This window comes from Ruditapes philippinarum, unplaced genomic scaffold (assembly GCF_026571515.1).
Source record: "Ruditapes philippinarum isolate M1 unplaced genomic scaffold, ASM2657151v2 ctg179_1_1_1_1, whole genome shotgun sequence".
NCBI classification, from domain to species: domain Eukaryota; kingdom Metazoa; phylum Mollusca; class Bivalvia; order Venerida; family Veneridae; genus Ruditapes; species Ruditapes philippinarum.
In genome coordinates, this window is record NW_026851835.1 from 122,013 (window position 1) to 144,881 (window position 22,869).

At 30.8% G+C, this 22,869-nt stretch overlaps 1 protein-coding gene across 4 annotated transcripts in view; it reads left to right on the forward strand.

Moving 5' to 3' along the window:
- Positions 1-701: 701 nt before the first annotated feature.
- Positions 702-22,869, forward strand: part of LOC132740839 (uncharacterized) — a 44,514-nt gene continuing 22,346 nt past the window's right edge. For all 4 annotated transcript variants that reach the window (XM_060728865.1, XM_060728876.1, XM_060728885.1 and 1 more), the window contains exons 1-5: positions 702-861; positions 8,432-8,656; positions 17,939-18,031; positions 21,571-21,705; positions 22,130-22,243. In XM_060728865.1, coding sequence (XP_060584848.1) covers positions 8,501-8,656; positions 17,939-18,031; positions 21,571-21,705; positions 22,130-22,243 — 498 coding nt within the window. In that variant the 5' untranslated portion in view covers positions 702-861; positions 8,432-8,500. The remainder of the gene's footprint in view (positions 862-8,431; positions 8,657-17,938; positions 18,032-21,570; positions 21,706-22,129; positions 22,244-22,869) is intronic.

A 22,869-nucleotide genomic window follows, 5' to 3' on the forward strand; every position in this document is an offset into this window, starting at 1 on the left:
TGTTGTCCAACTTTTTGTACTGAAATGATTTTTTTTACTAAATCTATATTAGGAAAATTTTTCTAATTACATGTAATTTAATTTTTGCAGTTTATGAAACTGTTTCCTTTAAACTTAAGATTTTTGTAAATAATCAGAACGTGTATAGAAGATAGTTTTATTCATAGTTATGTTTACTTCATACATGATTCATCGCATAAATTGCTTAAATACATACACAGTATGTTTACTGATTTTAATTCTGAATTAATTTTTCATAAGATGGACTGTAGTGTTTGAACTCGTTTGCCAGCTCTTAACATCTTTTTTTAACTAAATCTATCATAAATATGGGGTTTAAAATATCCTAATTTCAAGTTAAAATACTGCATTTTTGGGGCATAATTCAAGGAAACAGCAAATATTTAAAATATTATTGAGACCTAATTATTTGTTCCAGTTCTGTTTTAAAATCTGCTTAAAATTTAAATAATAATGATGATTCTCCATTGTGTTTTTCTTAACATTGTTACTTTTTCCATGCGTTACTATTAACAATGATGTTTCTAAATGGCCGTAAATCTCTACAATAGTAAATAAAACGTGGAACTACTTCTTACTACACCTGTAGTAGCGGAGGAATAAAGTGACTCAATTAAAATGAGTAAACCGCCGCCCACGGGGACTATTTTGATTGTCATGCTGATTAGGTTTCTCGACGTCACCATATTCCTCCGCTCTATTGACACTTTACTGTAATGGCGACCGAACTGTCCCGGTGCGCGTAAAATAACAATATTGGATTTACCTGTGTTTTTTTTCGTGTTTAAGATTCGAAAATAGTTGGAAATAACAAAATATATTTGACTTTATATGTTACTGGTAAGTACGTTGTTTTATCATTGATATGTTTAGTATTCTTTCGGATAGAGACCGTGTGATTATTCTAATTCGGACAGACACGAAAAGAGCCGACTCGATTTATCTACCTGTGCGTGACCTACACAGGTGTGCAAAATTTCCGATGGGAGCGTATGAAATATAGAAGGCATGCAAAATCCGTATTGCTTTGCATGTCTGTTTGATATTAGGAATTAATAAAAGTTTACTTCGTTTGATCAGTGTGATATATTATATTAAAATTTGCACACCTGTGGCATGGTACTCCTGGTTTACATACATACTCAGCCTATTTTAGGGACACTTTGATTCCAATTTTCAGTTCAGTCTACGTTTTCATGTTCCGTTTATCATTGTTACAACAAATGTTCTGTGTAATGTGTAGAATGATTATGCATGATACAGTTGCAAAGATTGAAACAATGTTTTCGATCATTATAAGTTCTGAAATTTAGAACTCAGCTTTATATTATTACTATATATATACAAACACTTACATGAGTCCTTGCTATCAAATTGTTATCATATACGGTACATTTCATATTAGTGCAAGTTAATGTTCTAATTACATTGTTTATATTTAATTTATGCACCTGTTTATTGAAATCTGTTGTTCAACATTAAATACTTAATGAATTTTATGTAATATATCAGATATTATAGAATGATAAGGTTTTAATTCAAATTATGTTAACTTCAGTACATGTATTTAACATCAAAGGGCATAAATGCTTAAATATACATAATCATCAGGTCATGTTAATTACTTGATTGTTAATTTCCTGAATTATTTATAATCATAAGTTGTATGGAATGTTAAGTTGTTTGAAGACTTTCTTATGCCAGCTTTCCTTAACACCTTTTTTAAAAGCTGCCAATATTACAATCAAATACTGGGCTGTGTCACACAAAAAGTCCAATGATTAAATTAGACAATATGTCATTGTTGTGCATAATCCATCAAAAGAAACAGCAAATACTTTACAATCAGTATTGCATAATGTTACCTATCTCATTGTGTTACCAAGTGTTGGCATTGCCTTTTCAATTGCAATCATGGCGTATAAATACACTACAGAAAAATAAATCTTGTTAGAAATGCTTCTTGAACTTGTGTTAAGTTGATACATTGTCTAAATGTTTTGTTATATTTTTTTGTTACAGTATATATTTTTATTGAATACACTTGGGTATCATTGAAAAATTTACAATTCCTAAAGATGTCACTTTGTTTATTTAATGTCAGTGGTCTTTTTGGTGCCATATTTACAGTCAGTGATAGTTGCAGACATTTTTATACTTTTATGGTAGCATTCCTTATCATATCACTCCTGTTACAAACTGATGTCAATATATATACTATAATACATGTTGAGGCAATATATATTCTATAAAAAATGTTGATTTCTGACTGAACATTAAGTTCAGCAGTGGAACATTTTCTCATATATTTTTTTTATCCATCATAATGACATATTATGACATATAACTTCAAAACTAATAATCATTGATTAATTTTCTTAAGTATGACATTGACATTTCACTAAAATATAATTAAATTTTCATGTTGCCTGGAGGTGAATGATTATTTTTAACAAAAGATGACCAAACACTGCAGACAGTGGGATTACAATGTCCTGTTATAAAGTCCTATGGTCAGATCACAGTCTGGTCAAATTGACAATATAGTGACAGTAAATAAATGGCCATTATAAATAATATAAACAAATTGAAATTAATTGAAAATTTTGTTTAATGGATAAACATAACACATTTACATTATTCATTGAGCTAGAGCATTGCAGGTTTTATATAATTTGAACCAAATCATTTTTGTATTAACATTTCATCTTACTACTATTTAAACTACAGTACTTTTAAATATATATTAAACCTTTAATAGTCTAGAAAAATGAAAATTAACAGATAGGTAGGTATTAATGCATTGAATAGTGAAAAAATACATATCTTTGTATCTATATTATATACAGTTGAATCTTTGTAATAACAAACAGGTTGTAAATATTTTTTTTGACATTGATTTTTCTGCTATTGTAAGATATTTTTATCAAATTTTTTATCTCTCCTTTACCTTTATCCACAACTTTTTTTAAGCCTAAAGGAGTCGGCTTATAGAAGTGTCCCACCAGAGAGTGAGATTGTGTCAAAGATTACAGAGTGATAATGAGCCCTGTAGTATTTGTTATTTTAGATTCTGTTAATGTCAATGTATTGATGTAGTTGTCTGGTCTGTTAGGTAAACTTTATATGCCTTATATTTCATTGTTGTTTTCTCTGTTGGAATTATTGTGGAAATCTTTAGAATCATGTAATAATGTCTGGCATACATACAGTGTCTTATTGATCGGAGAGGAACTTTGCTACAGCTTCTCAACAGGTGATAATAAATGTTATATTCTGGTTTTAATGTCAATTAATTAATGTCACATTGAATCTTAATCAAGACATAAAGCAGAGCTGTTACACCTGAATCATCAGTTAACTGTGACAAGAAAGAGGGATGAAGCCATAGTTAACAATGTACAAACATTTTGTACAAATAAGATTTATCTTGTTAGTGAACAATGGTATCAGTGGGTTCTAGGGGTTTTGTTTGACCAACAGATTAGTGGTATAACTAATGTTGAGATCTGCAAGGAGAAATTTTTTCAAGGGGGCCAATAACTTTTGATTATACTCATCAGTCTGTTTGAATCTATCATTAATTTGATATCATTTATCAATAGTACAGACTTAGAAACAGTGGAAACTTGCCATTATACTATAAAATGTTCCGTAAAATGTTCACAAGTATGAACAATAGAAGGATAATTCACACAATAAAGTCTGGGTCAGAGTGTATTGTATTTTTTCAACCTGTGACATATTATTCATCAAATGAATTGATTTGGTTGCACAACTTCGCTCCTATTCCTGAGTCAAATGGAAATTGATTTCTGTCCAACTTGTGTCACCTTATAGCTTTAGTGTATTATATTAAGTTGCGTCTAGCTTATTAATTTTGTAAATAGTAACAAAATGACCGTTGATAATAATCCTCCAACAAAATGGCTTGTAAGGACATATCAATCACATGCTTTGTTACCTCTAAAGCGTTTCATTTACTTAGTATAGAGACTTATAAATGACGGCAATAATTTGATCACATTAAAGCTGTGATATTTGATCGTTTATACTTACAATGATTAGATCAGTCTACACTTGATATGTTATGAAACTATTTATAATAATCATATTGTTCTTGCACTTTTGTAATTATTTTGTTTATTTATTTAATGTTTACCAGAGATTGTATGGTTATACAAAAAGGAATAATGAAATTGTTACAATGTTAAGAACAGATCTTTGCGCATTTCCTCTTTGGAAGCTATGAATTTTATTTATCATAATTTTGGGACAAAAAATACAAAAATCTCTGCTCTCAATTATTAAGTAACCTCAAACATCAATGGTAGGTATTTTCTGTTGGTTGACAGAGGATAGTTAAACATATGATCTTTTGCTGTCATGTGACAGGTATGATATACATGTATATACTGTCCATGTGACCTTAAACAATAAAACTTAAATCACATACATCAATCACCTGTCAATTTGAGAGTATTTTTAAGCATTTATTTCACTAATGACCACTTTAAAATCAATTAATACCTGGTAATTGTTTGCGAAGTCTGTACAAAGCTATAAAAGTTAGATTATTTTACATATCCATAAATTATACAGCGCAATACCAAGGGTCAAATACTGTTATAAATAAGAAATTCCTACAAGTGAGAGCAATTCGGGCAGCAAAATCTTCAAGTCATTCTAAAATTAAAAATTTTGTTAGATATTGTTAACTGACCTTTCCCAAGAGAAAAGTTTTGATAACATTTTCCCATGCAGTTGGTATCTTTAAGAAAGTAAAAATATATACAACTGACCACAATTCATTTATAGCATTGTTAGTATGTGTTAAATGTTAGAAATACAACTGAAATAAATTTTTCATTGCCTGTAAAGAAAGCCTGTAACATTTGTTGCATTTTGAATGAGAAAAATTGATTAAAAGGCCTTTTCTATAAAATGGCAACAGCTTTAAAAGAGATAAATCATAAAATGTATATATACATTGTTTTATTCCTTTTGTGTTTTTAAGCCCACCTGAACGCTAATGAAATATTTCTTTGAAACTTTGTATTTTGTATAAATACCATTTTGTATAATTATATTCAAAAAGGATAAATTATTCAAATTAAATATGACAACAAACATACATTTTTCCTGTTAGTAACATAAATTATTTGGGCATTGGGCATCATTTTGTCATTACAACAGTGTGCAATTTCAATAAAAAATCAATTTTCCAAAATTTAAAGAATCAATTTCCAATATTGCACACCTGCAATCAGTCTTAATTACTTCTACCCCATTTACTATCTTCTCTCATTAGAATGGATCCATATCTTCTTCAATATCATGACACACTTCTCTATCATCTAATTGATCTGTCTCTACATCAAACAGGTTCTTGATTATATCCAAATCTTATCTCATTTTCCAATCATCAAATCATGAATACATTGAAATGGTTTTGTCTTTGAAAATCACCGAACTCTATAAGTACCATTTCCTATTTCAATCATTATCTTTGTTTTTTTTACTGCTGGATCAATGCCGATCTTTATTGCCCGTAATTGGGTTGATCTTTTTGTTGACTGATTTAATTAGGTACTCTTCTTTTTTTCATTACTTTGAGTGACTGTTTCTTTAATTTAACCTTTAATTAAATGGACAGTTAGAAGAGAAGTACTGGTATTGTAAACAGTTACAGGGGAAAAAAGTTTGTTTCCTGAAGATAGTAAGAACTTATGACCCATCTTTTGATTAAATTAGAATACATGTATGTAAATTTTAAAGTTTAGATTACCTGAATTAATGACCACTAAATGGTAATACAGTTGCGGTAACTTCCTTTGATTAGTCAGACAGGCTTTCATGTGGTTATATTCTTTACTGGTTTAATACTATGACTCATTCTGCATGTCTTATTTTATTTTTACCCGATTTCACCTCTTTATTGCTGTGTAGTTCCTTTATTTCACCAGTATCCTTTTTTTTTCTTGCTGAAGTTTCTCTTTTCAAATCTTTAATATTGAAGCGGTAAAATGATGTACCTTATTATTCAAAATTAATTCATAAAGATTGATATAACCTAGATTTTGGGTGATCCCTCTTGACCTTGTACGGGTAAAGCTATTACACTCAGCAGTTTTGGTCCCTTTAACGTTTAAGTGCTTCAACTTGAAAGGAAGTCCGCTCCCTTTCCTTGCATAAATAAACACATGGAGCATCCTGTCATTTTCACTGACAGGAAATATAGTAGTCTGTGATCGCTAGGCAACAAAAGAAATTGTTGAATAAACAGATTTCTTAAATGCGCCCCAAAAAAAATTGAAATTGTGTCTGAGTTATTATCATAATTTTAATCTCCAGCTTTGGAGAATAACTCATTTCCTGCTTCGGTTTGGGGCCGAGGGTATTTAAATTTAAAATGCAGTTACTTAATTTTTTATCTTTTTCAATATCTTTAGAGTTTTTAAATTTGACATCCTTTCATTTGTATAAAACCAGTTTTTGACACAATGCAACAGGTTTATTTAAGGGCATGCATTTTGGGATAAGATTGAGCTTGAGCTTTGCTCATTGATATATTTTTTTTGTAATTTTTACCATTATAATGTCCCATTGACTCTTTTTTAGAGATCATCCATTTTGACTCGCATTTAAGACATCAAAACCTCTCATTGAATCATTCTGGTCGCGTTGACTCATTCTAAATGATAAATGTAAAGATGAAAGGTTTTGATATTGTATATAAAATACAGGAACAAATTCAGACTTGTCAACCCTAAATAAATGTGTTTCTTATCTAGAGGACACATTGGGACAAACCCTGTATTTTCAGTTTTTGTATCAGCTGAAGTCTCTGTGATTTACAAACCCTAGCTATGTTACTATGTTTGGTAGTAATATTTGACAATGTTTTGACTTAAGGTAAACATAACCTTATACGTGATATCAAGATTTTGATGTTAAATCAAGCCATATGAAAGTTCACACAAATCAACTGATAAGACAGAGAAATGAAATCGAGTTTGATTTATGACCAAGGCGGGGAAAGTGTCCCCAGCAAGAGGTGAAATAAATCTATCGATTAATAATTATTAAACATGCACTTTGATACATACCGGTAGCTATAACTGACTGTCCATTCCTTGATAATAATCAGACATGTACTTTTGATATTTATGACAATATTAGTTAAATATAGTATAGATTGATGAAGTCTCATATTTAAGGTTGTTCTTATTAGAATTCAGCAAATTGTCAGTTTCCCTTTCCTTATTTTGTTACCAGTAAGTTCAATACAAAACATGATGTTCTACTCATTTTAAACAGTTTGCCAACCACTTCTGAAAAAAATTAAGTATCACCTAGAAACTAGTAATTGAAATCTCCTGTCTTTATTGTATTATTGATTTCCTCTTATCTCTGTTTGACAAAATGATTGGACATCAATATTGAGGTATACACCTTCTCTTACAATTCACAGGTAACAGAAGGCGCCCTGTAATAGCAAAACCTTCTTGATGTCAACATTTCCTGCGACTTCTGGTGCTTGAGTTTTCCCATTCATATTGTCAGCCCAGACCAGCTTGCTAAACTATTGACATAATGATTTTAGATTAAATAGTAAAAATGGAAGTATGCCAGAGGTTTTAGGTTAACCCAGTAATTAATTTTGCAATGAAAGTTCAAAACCTTTATCTTTACAGGACATAATCCATCTGACAATATTTACACTAGAGATTTCACGCTACTATCAGTCAGGTTTTGCAGAAATTAGCCTATACGTAGTAAAAACATCATGGACAATATTTCAAACTACCAAACTATTTGGTCATTTGTTATGTCAATGCTTATCAAAACTTTGACACTCTTCGTGTCAATTTATGTCTTATATTTCCAAATGTTTCTCTATTTCTTTTTCTGTCAAGATCTCAATTTTTTAACAATCAGTAATTGGTATATATTTATCAGGTGATTTTGTTTTGTCAGTTTTTATCTTTTAATACATGTATAAGCAAACAAGGAAGGTTGTTTTATAAACAATAAGTTCCTGTCTACAGTCTAGTTAAAGAGACAAAAACTGATTTACAATATTGTGTAAGACAAAAAGTAATAATTGGCACTATACTCCTAATTAACTAATCATATATTTATAACTGTGTCACATTATCTGGTTACTTTGTGGTATTTAACATACATGTTTATGTGTGTTGTAAGAAATTAGATCTATAATTCACTTAGTAATTTAGATATTTTTTTTATCTTGTGATGGTGTGTGACTAGTAGTGTACTTATTAGAAGTACTTGTACATATATTGAAACAACATTCTATTATGCAGTGAAAAGAAAACTTGTGAATGGTTTGAGTTCATTTTCATTTGTGATTTACTAGTATATAAATATATATTTCTTTTTTCAGACTTATTATCAACTACAGACATGACATTTGTCTTTGGAATAATCACAACATAAACAAAACATAACAAATATGGATAATGCGGATTCAAGCCTGCCAGGTGGAAATGCTCCGGCTCACTGGTATGACACATGGGACCGCCAAACAAGCCAGTCCTTCTCAAATGCAGCAAAAGGACTCCGAAATGCTCCTGGAGAAAACAACTGCTTTCTTAATAGTGCCGTTCAGGTAAGATATTTTTGTTTTTGAACACATACATTCTCTGATTTCAGTTGTTCTTTAGTGTTTTCGATGATTAATTGCCTAGTCTCTACGGTACAATGCAGTGTTTAATATTCATCAAACGTCTACAAGATCTGGTAATCCCCGTAGGGACTTGGTACTCACTGAAGCTGAAGGTGAAACAACCAAAAAAAATGGAAGGCAATAACTAGTGATTAACAGTAATCCTGTCAACTGTGACAAAACAGAGGTTATTTGAGGTGGTTGAATCAACTTGATTGTATGGCTATTCTTTTGTTGTATATCAAGCTTTTTACACCATAACCTGGGAAAATCAGTTTGCGATACATAAATTAAAATGCGTAAAAGTTTGGCTGGGAAAAACTGCTTGAGAGGATAAAAATTTGCATTTGTTTCCCATGTGATGGTCCTTTATATAATTTTACTGCAAAGATCACCATGATTTTTGTCTTCACTATTTTGGTAAAATTGAAACTTAAAAAAGGGTTTCAGTGATTGAATTACTACAGACTGTTTCATTATTCTTTGAATGGGTCATAATTTTTTGGTTGATTGCCAGCAAGGCAAGAAACAGGTCAATTATATTGTGACTTCTCTTTAATCTATATGTTAGGATGAGACATCATTATTTATGCATAGACACACTCTTTAGAAGTCTTTTTCATTGTGTGTATAAAAGTAAAACTTGCTATGTTGAAAACTGAAAAAAGTAAGGGACTTAAGCTTCTTCATATACCATGTTTATTGCCCAATTTGTAGTTCTTTAGATATTATTTAGGTAGTTAAGATGTTAATGTAATAAATATTTCATGACACTGTTTTCCTTTATAAATGTCCTTCAAAGTTAAGATGTTTTTATATGCAATTATTGCAATTTAGCATTGTTGTTTCATTTTTCTCACTTTTAAAGCATTTAAAAGATGAGAGGCTTTTGATTGCTTAAAAGTTGTGAATTGATGATATAATATTGTGATCAAGTGTTGTTTGACATTCGGCTGAAGAGCTGTCCATAATCAAGAGTGAGAAAAAGGCCCTAAGAAGAAATTATCTCCCTTTATAAATTAGGAAAATGTGGTCAAATGAGTAACACTTGGTTTTTCTTTCAACTTCAATTGCCTTTGTTACAAATACATGTATGTGTCATGGGGGATAGTGTCTGTAGACAGACTTTTGACCTGAATTGTTAAGTAACTGGGTCCTTAGTGAAGTTCAGGGCTTTTTGACCTTTAGTATTTTAAGCATGACTCTCATATAGAGAGGTGTATTGAAAGAGCTCAATGGGTATTTAATTATGTTTTCATTGTGGGGTTCAGACTTTTGTCCTGCAAAATTATTGCCCATTAGATCAAATTTAGATTAGGATAATGATCACTCAAGGAACATTTAGATCAGGTCGAAAGTCAACTTTCGGGAAATCTTTTCTTTGGGCATATCCACTGCTACAAATGAAATGGCCTCTCCATGAAAATTTGTCTGATTTATGCACATTGATTTTTAAACCAGATTATTTCTATTCATAATATTTTTTGACAACATCAGGAAATTTGATTGTCACTATAGCTCAGTTGCAATCATAGTTCAGTTTTATTTATTTAATGTCTGGGGTACATTAAACTTGACAATATGGTGGTATACTGTTACAGGCATTTGGTAGCTGAATTAATGACCATGTTTTAGATTTTATGTTTAATTGCTGTGAAATATATCAAGCCATGTTGCCTCCATATACTGGCTGTTGTGGCAGGTGATTGTATTCAGTGTCTAAACTTGCATGTTTTGCAATCATAACCAGATGTTTTTTCTCTGTAAAAAATCACTGTGAAGGTAATTGATTCAACACAACAGTGGATTTGGTCATAAAAATCTGTTTTTAAAAACTATATAATTGTGCTTCTGAAATATGGGTCACTGATTTGTTGAAATTATATATTATATTAGTTACACTTGTTTTGTGATATAACCAATTTTATCCTGGTCAAATTACATAAGTGTGTATATTCCATAGCATACTACCTACAACTCTTCTATCTATTTTGAATTAACATAGAAAGGTGCAATACTTTTATAGTAACTACAGTTGACTCAGATTGTTTTCAGTATGAAATCAAGAAGACACTTGTAAAATTTTTATGGCAAACATGGCCTTCTTAGATTACTGCAAGCTATTGCCCTTTACCTGCGCAGATATTGGTTACTATAGTAACTGTTCAGGGACATCTTTATTGCTAATTGTCTTCACAAAGAACCTGCAATTGAATATCAGTCTAACCCTCTCATACAATACAGACTTGGTGTCATTGTCAGGTTTTGTTTACATTACAACATTGTGACTGGAATAAAATTGAAAACTATCCTTCTGCATCAGTTTTAACTATCGCGTGCATAAATTCAATAAACTTCTTCAAGAAGCTTTGGTTAATGCAAAACATATATGATAGAAATCGGTAAAAGTGCAATTTTAATTCTTGAAATTAAATGGGCAGAAAAATTTTGTATTTAAATTTGTATTTACCCTTACAAGGGCATTAATGTATAAATGCTGATAAAATCTACACAATCGAATTCTATAGAAAAGAGACGCAAGCTACTGTGCGTGCTCTTTATTTAAGGCCATACATGACACCTTGGATAAAAGCAGTAAGGGAAATGTATCCAGGTGTCAAGAGCTTTGTTAACTATCAGGGCTTGTCACTGTGTATTTACATTATAAACATTGTCATCAATGAAAACAGTTAATGACACATGTATATAGCTTCCAAACAAGCTGAGATCTGTTTAAAGCAATTTATATATAATTTGTGCTTTTCCTTATAATAATAATATGCTGAAACAGTTGGGTGGTTATTTAAATTTATAATGTTTAATTCATTGTTGAAATTAGAAAAACAACATTTTAAGATATTTTATTATTTGCGGATTATATTTTGTAAACTATAAAACAATACATGTTAAGTGTACCTTTTGACCAGGAAAAGGTCCTTGCTCTTGGCCTGAGCTTAAAAGTAAACACTCCATATTAAAGTCTGCTTTTGAGATATGAAAATGAAAGATAAAATCTTGTTTATTTTTGTAAGAGCTATATTTCAATTCACACACAGGTCGCCTGTTGCTGGTAGGGGGGATTGGGCTTTTTAATCCTTTTGCCAAAATATTGAAACAAACTGCTCACTCCAAAAGTCTGATTATGCAAAATTTGTACTTAACTTTACTCTACTAGAAAGGTCAGGTAAACATACTCTTGTTGGAACTTGTCGCAGTATCTGAAAATGGAAAATTGTAGCCATGAATATGTAAATTTAATTTTTAAAGATCAATACGATATCTGCCGTGGCACAACTAAATTTGAATCACGGCTTTGTTAATGTTCTGAAAAGGATTACGGTAAACTTGAAAGTAGCGATAAATTAAAATCAGATTTACATAATAGGGTTTTGCCAACTCAAGGCGATTTAGTAAAGTAGTAATGTTTGTAAATCTTTTAATCAATTTAATATTCATTTCACGTAATTTGATTATTATACAGCCGCCTGTGTTAGTATTAAATGGAAATTTTACATTAGATTAATATGTGCAAACATGCAAATGTAAACATTTAATTTATTACAACCAGAAAAGTTTGAACTCACATTGCAGAAGCATTATTTTATTTCATTTTTGGTTATATTCATATAATTATATTTAATTGTCTTATAACTGATGTTACAGTTCCAAGTTTCTATTTATTGCCTCGATTGGGAGCTAATTAAATTGTTAGAAAAACCTGACCATTTATTCTTGGTATAATTATGACTACAAAAATGTTTGAATTATGGACTTGTCCGCACAGCCACTTTGATCTAATCTTTTATTGGCCAAAGTCAGACTTTGAAAACAGTTTCATGGTTAATTTCATGCGATTGATTTTATTAAAATTGGTGCATTTTGTAGCTTTAAAGACCCATTAATCGACCAATTAACTGGGTTTATGCAGCTGAAACATCAGCTTGTTGGTGTTTTGGTCACCTGTATCTAAATACACTACCTCATGACTTTTACCTGTATTGACCAACAGCAAATGTACCCAATTTGATCATTATACATAATTACAATTTCTGTACTCTAAAAACTTAGCTTTCTAGATCACCGTTGTTGTCTGACATATCACTTAATGCTATCTTGATTTATGATTGACAAATCAATATACATTAAGAACAAGAATAGATCTAGCATTATAGAGCCTGCAGATACCCATACATTTATAATACTAATGTCTTCCTTTGAATAAAGTTGGTATGTTTTTAGATAAAAATATTCACAAGCAGGTTCATGTCAGGGCCGAATAATATCTTAAAAGACTGATAATTTCTGTTGAGTTCATATAAAACATTCTTATATTCTCGGTCAACCACTAGGATAATCAGGTATGGAGCCAGTGTTATCTTATCACTAGAGAGGGATAGAGACTTGATCAAGTACCTCTGTTTTACTTCGTCTTGTCACCATTCTAGATAGTGTCTCCTCTCTTCAAGCCATCTAATTGCCATAAGCATCAAGTTACCATGGGAAAATGGGAACTTTCTAACAAATATGCAGGCAAATAATTGACCTTTAGATATGCAAGGTGCTTTACTGATACAAGCTTTCCTCCAATTTCAGGTGATAAGTACAGGTATTATCTTATTTATAATTGGCATTCTCTAATTATAAGTATTATAGTTACTGATTCTGGAAAACATATTTCTAAATGAAGGCATTAAACTCTGACATTTTTCTCTTGACATATATTAAACACTGAGATAACCTCCTTTTAATTGCATAAACATATTTTTGCCTCTACTTTTTTTGGGGAATTGCAAACATTTACTCTAGTCTTGCAGTTCGATAAGTTAAATTCTACATGATAAGGGAATTTTACTTCATCATGAACAGTAGAGGTAAGTTGTGCTTTCTTAACAAAGAAAATATAATCTGTTTCACTTTCCGAATGACTCATTTTGATCATTGAAAATATCCTCTTGAGTTAACAAAAAAAGGACAAGTTCAATCAAGCTATTATTCATGTAACAAATTATTACTGTATAACCATGGCTTGTGGTTTTTTGAATTACCTTTTCAAATTAATCAGTGTACAAATAAAATGATTAAAATTTTTTTCTTTTTTGAACAAATTTCGGAAGTCTTTTGATGAAATAAAATCATTGGATTGCTCTGACATTTCCATTTTTTTGTCTCTATGAACGAGACACAAAATATAAACCAATAAGGCTTAACATTTGATGGTTTTGATGCATTTGTAGTATTAAGTCGCGTGTCTCGTTGTTTTGATTGTACACATGAATCATTTATACGATCAAATCGTACAGTTGTGACTGCTATCATACCAGGTGATCTACGTTTATACCACATAAAAAATCTTATGTCTATCGATTATAGATAACCATCCCCGCCCCTAATCTTAACTTAATTCTTTCGGACACGGAATATAGGCGAAAAATTAAAAATGATTACCTGTAATCGGAAGTGAAACATTATACATTTGCTCATTGATTTTAGCCACACGTTTTACATAAATTGTAGTTACATGTATATGTAATACACCGAATGACTTCTGTACACTTTGAAAAAGTTAATGAATTTAATGATTTTGTATACAAACAGAACAATGAAAGGTTATTTCTTTAAAGTGGGCGATCAAAGACAAACTCAATTGTTGTGAAAAGAAGTTGATTTTTTGCGGTTTTTAAATGGGAATATGTTTATTTTGTAATAACAGAGTGAAAAGTCATGATTTGTTCATTGAACATGCACAAAAAAAGCTTTGAAAATTATGTAAATGATTGACATGTTATGTCGTCAAAATGTAAACAAAATTGTATGTTTCCATAACCGAACATGTAAATATTCTTTATCAAAACATGTGTTAAATGGTTGCATAGGGCCATACAAATTTCTCTTGCTAAGCATCAGTTAATTGATTCATCTTTGAATACTTAAAAAAAACAAGTTTGAGAATATTTGCCCAGAAAACAACTGTTGAGAAGACGCCATGTTCTAACAACAATGCCAGACATTGCATGATACTACCTAATTTGTTATAAGTCCCTACAGGAGCCAGCAGCATGTTTTAAGATTGCGCAATACCATTGTCCTCATCATCATTGTCTGCCTCAAGTGATAAACTGTTTGTATTGGATATTGACATGGTAACAACATTTACCTGGAAACTAAAACAATCAATATTAGTACTGACTTTACTGATTGATACATCGGAAAATCTTGGGGGGAAATTTTGTCACAGACTGTTCTGATAGTGAGTCACAAGCTATCTTTGTAAATGACAATATTATTTTAATGGCACCATATTGTGAGATCATTATGAATAGATGTAACCTGTTCATTTGAAGTATGAATCAATGTGGAGGGTATGTTGGAAATTTGATTCTTTGGAGGTGGAAATTGTCAAACTGAACTTTTGATTTTTACCAGACAGAATAACGCCCATCCAATATGACTCTATTTAAATGCAGTAAATTTCCTTTTACCTCTCATATATAGGTCACAAACATTGTGTTCTCTTGTAAGTTTTTCTTATTAGGCTTCTTTATTGTTGAGAAATCCACTTATCTAAACAAATTATACAAAAGAAATTGGAAGTTTTTCATCCCAGCTTTTGTAGGGCAACAATAGCTTACGGCCTTTCGGTTTACAAAATAAACAAATTTTGTGCTAAAAAGCATTGTTAAATTGGCAAAAAAAGCCATTGCGTGACAATGAACACCAAATCGGACACCAAAAATTGTCACATAAACAAGACGGTGTAACAATACCTGACAGAAGAAGCTAGATCTTCCTATTGTTTAATGGGATATGCTTTGAAACAAAAGATCACTCACAAAAAGATGGGTTGGAAAGGTTTGCAGGACTGGGTAATGATTAAGGCACTATTAGGTGTTTATATCGGAAGAACAGACATGCATGTATGTTTGTCTTAGTCATGATAAAGTTTCATATCTGGTATTATTTAGTGTATTATTTCAAGTTTTAAAATGGCATGCATCACCTATGTAAAAGTCAAAATGTTCAGTATCTAAAATGTTTGGTTTTACTGTTACTATATGGCTCATTACTTGAAATGTAATTTTCTGTCAGGTGTTCAGGTTTTTAACATTGTTTAAACTTCGCAAATGATGTATGTCGACATTTGTATAAGAAAAAAGCAAAGAATTCATTATGTTAGTATGGTGACAGTGGTCTTGTGGCCAGATATGAGCGAGCCAGTCATTACCCAAACGCAAAATTAGGGAGGTAATTATAGATTTAATGTATTAAAGAGAATTAGAGGGCCAAGCGATAGACAAAATGACTGTGTACCTTGTGATTATAGATCGTTATCTTACGCTTTAATCTCCCGCTGTTATCTTTGATCAAAACAAAATTGGCAAACAAGAAGAACATTATTTAATTTTGTTTACTTGCAGGCAGTGACCTAAATTTGTTGCGTTAGCTTGTTTAAAACCTTGAAAATCTAATTAACTTTATTTCATAAATGAACTGATAAAATCATAATGTCTTATTAAATGATATAAGCAAAAACAAGTTGCCCTCGACATTAACTTTTTTGCGTGTTTGATCGGTCTGTCCTAGGACACCATGGAGGTATGACCTGAAAAACATGGTAATGATCAGCCTCATGCGAGATTGTGAAAAGATGACCATGAATAATTTATTTGAATTAATAGATTTTACCTTGATCTGATTATACATACTACAAGATTGATATAGAAAATCATTAACATTTTCTTGCACAGTTGCCTCCGGTATTAAACTTGGACATCAAAATAGAACATTGGTAGACTGTGGTTTATTATTGGAGACAAATGCAGTTGTTAAAAGTCACGAAATCATGATAATTGGACATTCAGATGCTTTAAAATTCATAGTGTTTTGCAGTTTCCCTTTTTAAAAAGATTGAAGAACTCCATTAAGGTGTCATATACATTTACCAAGGTCGTAATGGCATTTCAAAATATACCGGTTTTGTCTACAAAAAATATTTGTTGACTGCAGCTGAAATTGTAGCATATTTTACTGTCTTGTACGGAAGCACATGGTCATGCCCTTAAAGCATGAAATTGAATTGTGCGTTTGTGGCAACAAATCAAGGTGCGTTGACAAAGGCTTTAGTAGAAAATTAATATTATTGATTGGTTTCCATGGAAACTGGACATTATTTTCTTATCAGGAAATGCATGCACAATGCATGACAGGCGTTAAAGAAGCTTATATCCGCCTCATGCACACCTGAGTTATAATTATCCATCATGACATACAGTTAATTACTTTTTGATTAATTTTTTCTTTGAAAAAGTAGCCAGTACGTGGTAGGCCATTTTGCTAAGAAATTGACACTTTTCAATTTAATTTTTCATGGAGAATCCATGCATGTTATAATTACAAGGTCTTTTTAATTATACTGTAATTTTAATTTTCTTTAAGGATAAAAAAATAATTACACAATATGAATATGATTGATTATAAGAATGTCATGTCTTGTTGATTTATATTAGTTTTATTAATTTCTCAGGTACTTATTATTAAGTTATAGCTAGAGAGGAAGCTTGAGTTAAGGGAATTTATTTAGTCATAAAAAATGTACGGTGTCTGTCATGGGCTAATCATACCAAAATAGTTGTGTAATGTTTGAAATATTTGTTATATTGCTTACAACAATTTACATACAATGTATATATGACCCGAGGGCGGGAGTCCTGGAGTGTGTTGTATTGATAGAGATCAGTGTACATGTCATGGGACTACAATCATTCTCACTATCAGTGATAACCTTACCAATTAGAACATTTCCAGACACAAATACCCCCTATTTTCACCTTAGTGATAAAATATTTTAATTAAAGATTCTTTCACTTCTATACAACCGTTGCCTTAAATGATCTCTCAATTAGCTGTTTATGGACTTGTGTAGTTCAATTTTACAGACTATATAAATGCAGTGCAATAGTCTTCTTTGTGATTCAATGTTTCTAATATAAAATAGAAAATCAAAAAAGAAAAAACAGCTTCTGAAGCAATAAAAAAAACAGGCCTGGACATATAGGTAAACAATGAAGGACAGTGACAGAGGCCAATACAGAAGATTGCATGTTACATTGCCTTGTGTCGTTATTATTATTATTAGATTTTAGGTAAAAACAATTTTGCAAAATGTGTCAAGTATTGTTAAGTTGTATATGAATTATAGTAACATATGCATGTTTGATTTATTTCCAGGTGTTCTGGCATATTGACGTATTTAGACGTAGTTACAGAAGACTTTCGGGACATCTCTGTATGGGCCACTCTTGTATCTTCTGTGCACTAAAGGTTAGTAAATGCACCGCAACACATATATTAGCATTTAAAAAATAGTCCCTGAAATAGTCTATTAATAACTTATCATGTCAAAGTACACCTTGTTGCACTCTTTTACTGTAACATTATTTACATGAAAATCATAATGTTTCTTATTATTGTTACATATAAACATATGTTTTCTGTAATTTTCATTGTTTATTGAATATATTCTGGTATATGTTGCGAAACACCCCGTTAAAATCCAATTTATTCAGAAAAAGGTGATTGATCTAGATATATTACAAATGAATTATTCAGCCGAATGATCATAAAAACACACACCAAACAGTACATTTACTTATGTTTGATAACCAGCAGTTACATGCCTGCAGGTGAAATAGTTTTTTTCCATATGTTTGTTTTCAGTTTTTACTTGATTTTTAAGGGCATATTGGTACATATAGGTAAATGTAGGTAAACTTGTTTTACCTGAACACATGCTAGATGCTCACTTCAATACAACCATTTAGCTGATTGTTTTAAAGTAAAACTTAAAAAGGAATTGTTAAAAGTTTTGTTGAAAGTTGATACAACTCTTTGAAGTAATTTACAGACATTAGACTACTCTACATGTCAATTAAGTTGCTAATTTATTTCAATTATGATATTTAAAGTAAGATTTTTCCTAAAGGGTTTTAAATTTTATTTGAAACTGACATTTATATGATTATACATTTGATAAATTTGCACGAAATTGAATGACCTAACATTTGATAATTCCTATAGACAAGTTTATAAATATTTTCATTTTGATGCATCATTTTAATTTAACTTTTAAAGCCCTAAAGCAATGGCATGAAAGAATTATAGGGTTTGCAGGGTTCTTATTTATTCTCCCAAAGTTATGACAGTAGAGGGTGGAATTGAAAATTGAAAATTCTTAATGATATTTAACATAACTTGAATTGCGATGACCACAATACAGGTCAAAGATTACAGAAATGGTGCTCTTGTGCAGGTGAATAATAAAAAGATTGGCAAAAAAAAATAACTTCGATGACTTGCAGTCTAATTTGCAACGTGAAAGTCATTTCCAAAGGAAGCTAGATGCTTAAAGCGATGACCGATGTTTCACCTGAGAAAAACCGGTATTATAATAAAAGGATGAGGGAAATTGATTAGGGGGAGGACTGACTTATTGATTTTCATCTGGACATCTTGTTACTGATTGGTATTTGGTCATTATTCCCCCGTTACTACCAGCAGGATTAAATTCCTATTTTCAAGTTGTACTCTGTGTAAATAATCCGGCAAAAAAGTGAAATCCCCAAATTGTACCTGGAATGAACGCCCCTAATGTCAGCATGTCATCAATCTATGGCTGGTGTGCTGCTGCGATTTTTCAGGTGTTCTGTCTGTTGAAAGGCAGGTTATTAAAACAATGACAGACTGGTTTCAGGGAAATATGATAGCTTTGATTGTTAATGAAAGAGCATCTGTAAGGCAGTCGGAGCTCAGGTAATAATGATGCCTGAAGAAATTTGGAGAGCCAGACTAAATTGTCAAGGATCTTTATGAGATGATCCATATATGATTTCATTGATTTTTGTCTGTATTGTACATTATAAATCAATTGAATGATATTCAAAGGCCATTTTCATGTCTAATAAATCAAGTGCTCTTGATATTAATTCAAAATAATGATTATTTTTGCAAAAATGCAAGCTCTGTTATGTGTAACTAAGCAACACTGTTGTTTGTTTTTGTACAGCGTCAGAATCAGACTTTGATTTTATCATTGCTCATAACTTTTTTTTCAAACATCCGTTTTATCTTTAATGCTATTATTAAGATGCTTAAATATTCAAATTATATTAGCATGAAGGTAAATTTATCATTAATAATGTAAATAAATATTATGGTGTTTCAAATTTATAAGATTGATTGTTTTTTAATAAGGAGGAGGAGAGTAAAGTGAGTTAAAATAGGTTTAAAAAGTGGACAGAAGTAAATTAGCATTATAAAGAGAATAATATCAATAATTCTTTAAATTTCAAAAAGGATTTAGACATCTGTTAAAATCATTGCTGTCAAAATTAATCTTGAAAAAGATTGAAAAGATTTTACAACCGGATGTGTTTTGTATATATATTCCCCTTATTTTGAAAAGTTAGAGGTTCGCCATTGATGAATGTTTATGATATCTATTAATTTGTGTTAAACTTGTTTATTTTATAGTACCACAGTGAAAATATTGACTTGTAAATCTTTTGTAAACTTTTTCATTTTGTAGTCTATAAATGTTTGGAATCAAGGTCCCTCAACTGTTTGTCAAGTCATTGTGGTCAATTCTTTACCATAAAAGTAGTTCTGCCTTTACCCGCGGCACTGATTCAACTCCAATAATACATCGTCCAGTGTGAAAATTTGCATCTTGGTGCTACCTTCTAGTTGCAAAGACACATTATGTCTTTGATCTTTTGCACCTGGGAAAATGTTTGAAAAACGTCTTTTTTAAATTGTCACCATTTTTGAAGTCTTTCAGTTTTTCATGGGAAATTAGCAGTTAAAACTTTCTTTAATATACAAAAGATCTCCATGCAGTGAGAAGTGGACATGAAATTGAATGAAATCAATTACAGTTTTAAAGGTGTATTTTAAGAAATAACTGCTCTGGGAGAGAATTTAAGTAAATAATGAGGCAATTTTGTAATATATTCCCATACAAGGATACAGGTCAATATCACCATTGACAGTAGATAGAGAAGATTGAAGTAGTACTTGAAGATATACTGTATGGTAATGACTTTTAACTCCAGTATATAATTCTAAACAGCTATATTTCACACCACCTGTGCAATTTGTTTGAGGATTTTTTTTATGGGAAATTAAAAGAAAAAAAGTAGATTTGATGGGAGTGTATTACATTATTTGCTATCATTTTTCAATAAGGAAGAGCCCCCTTCAGAGAAGAACCCACTGATAAAATATTAAAAGCAAATTACCAAAAGATTACCTAGTTTAAAAACAGGAACCTTTTTTATAAAAAGTTCAATTTTATCAAACATTTGTTTTAGTTTTGGGTCAAATTTAAGACTTAACAACACTGATTTAGTATGGCATTTTCAGATAAGAGAAAAAATATAGACAGATTTACCTGACTTGCAAATACTAATGACACTGAAATTTTTATAAAAATTATGAAATAAAACGCCATATACGAAACGGAAGGAACACTCCAACAACTATTTGTATAAACCTTACAAAAGGAGAACAGACTTGTGACATAAAATAAAATAAATGAAATTATTTAATTTACCAAAAGTAACCATATATCCTATCTTCCTTGAGGCCTTAGAATAATCATTTACACATGAATATATTCAAACTATTACTTACAACAAAATTAAATCTAACATCAAATTAGCATTGAACAAACAAACAAAAAAACGCAAACAAAAACAACCAACATACTGTTAATCAGCATTGAGCATAGTGTCAACCAAGAACAGCTGAGTCCACTGATGGAAAAAAACTAAAACCATCACTATTTTGACTGTATTTTTCAGGTGATATTTACACAGTTTCAATACAGTGACCAGGCTTCACTACAACCTAGTGCTTTAAGGAAAGCACTGGCTAATACTTTCGCAAAACAAGAAAGATTTCAGCTGGGCCATATGGACGATGCAGCCGAGTGTTTCGTAAGTTTATAAGTTTTTGTCACATTCTGTATGCCAACATTTTGCCATACATAATATATATATAATTATGCACCGCCAGTTTGAATCTGATTTGATCAACTTACATTTTGGCTTATATTCCAAGAGCCTGTTAGCCAAGTCTAATTCTTAAGCAGTATAAGCAGTGAATATTTATAAAAACATTTGTTGGGAAAATGTAAGCCAAAAGATTTTCCATAATTATTGATATTTATATACTTAACTTCCATTATTTAAACATCTGCATGGAAAAATGTCATGTACATTCCTGGTTTGAAAATATTTAGTTTGATATATTAATGAAAATGAAGTAAGGAATTTTAACATTTAAAGGATAGGATACAAATATTTATACAATATATTATGTCATGTTAACAAATAATGATGTATTTGTAACCATTTTCAGGAGAATATTTTGAATCGGATCCACTACCACATTGCCAATAGTTATAACGAGGATGCTTGTAACGCACCTCACTGTATCTCTCATCAAAAGTTTGCCATGACTGTTTGTGATCAGGTACGTTATTATTTAAATTACTTAAAAAGGTAAGCTTTAAATATGACCACCTGGAGCTTTAAATGATATCTAATAAATTTTGTTAGACATTTATGTCTGGAAAAAAAATCATCAAAGATGTATAACTCATCTTCTAGGTTTGAAAAACACATTGAGTTTGTTTTGAACAGAATTATAATAAATTAATTAAACTCCTATATGAGTCTACCTGGACTGTAAAGTAATTCATCGTTAACCAATTTAATGCCAATTTAAAACCAATAAATATAAAATGTCAAAACTTTTTTTTGATAAACTACCAGCCTTTGTTAGCTGTAACAAATTGGTTGTTCTTTACTTGCATAGACCCAATTGTCATCCAGACTTAACTAAGTGTACAAATAAACTATTTTATGACTTGATGTATTGTTCAATAACTTGAGCAGAAACATTAGCCATTTATGCAATGTAACCTTTAATTACGACTAGGAGACCAATTTCAGTTTAAGTAGAATTTTATTACGCTGTTATTCTGTGCATGCAGCAAGCCGGCAATTTTGTAATAACAATGTCCGAAACAACTGCATTTATATACTAGTTTAATACCAGGATAACTAGCTTTGTAAATGGGTAAAAACTTTATTAAT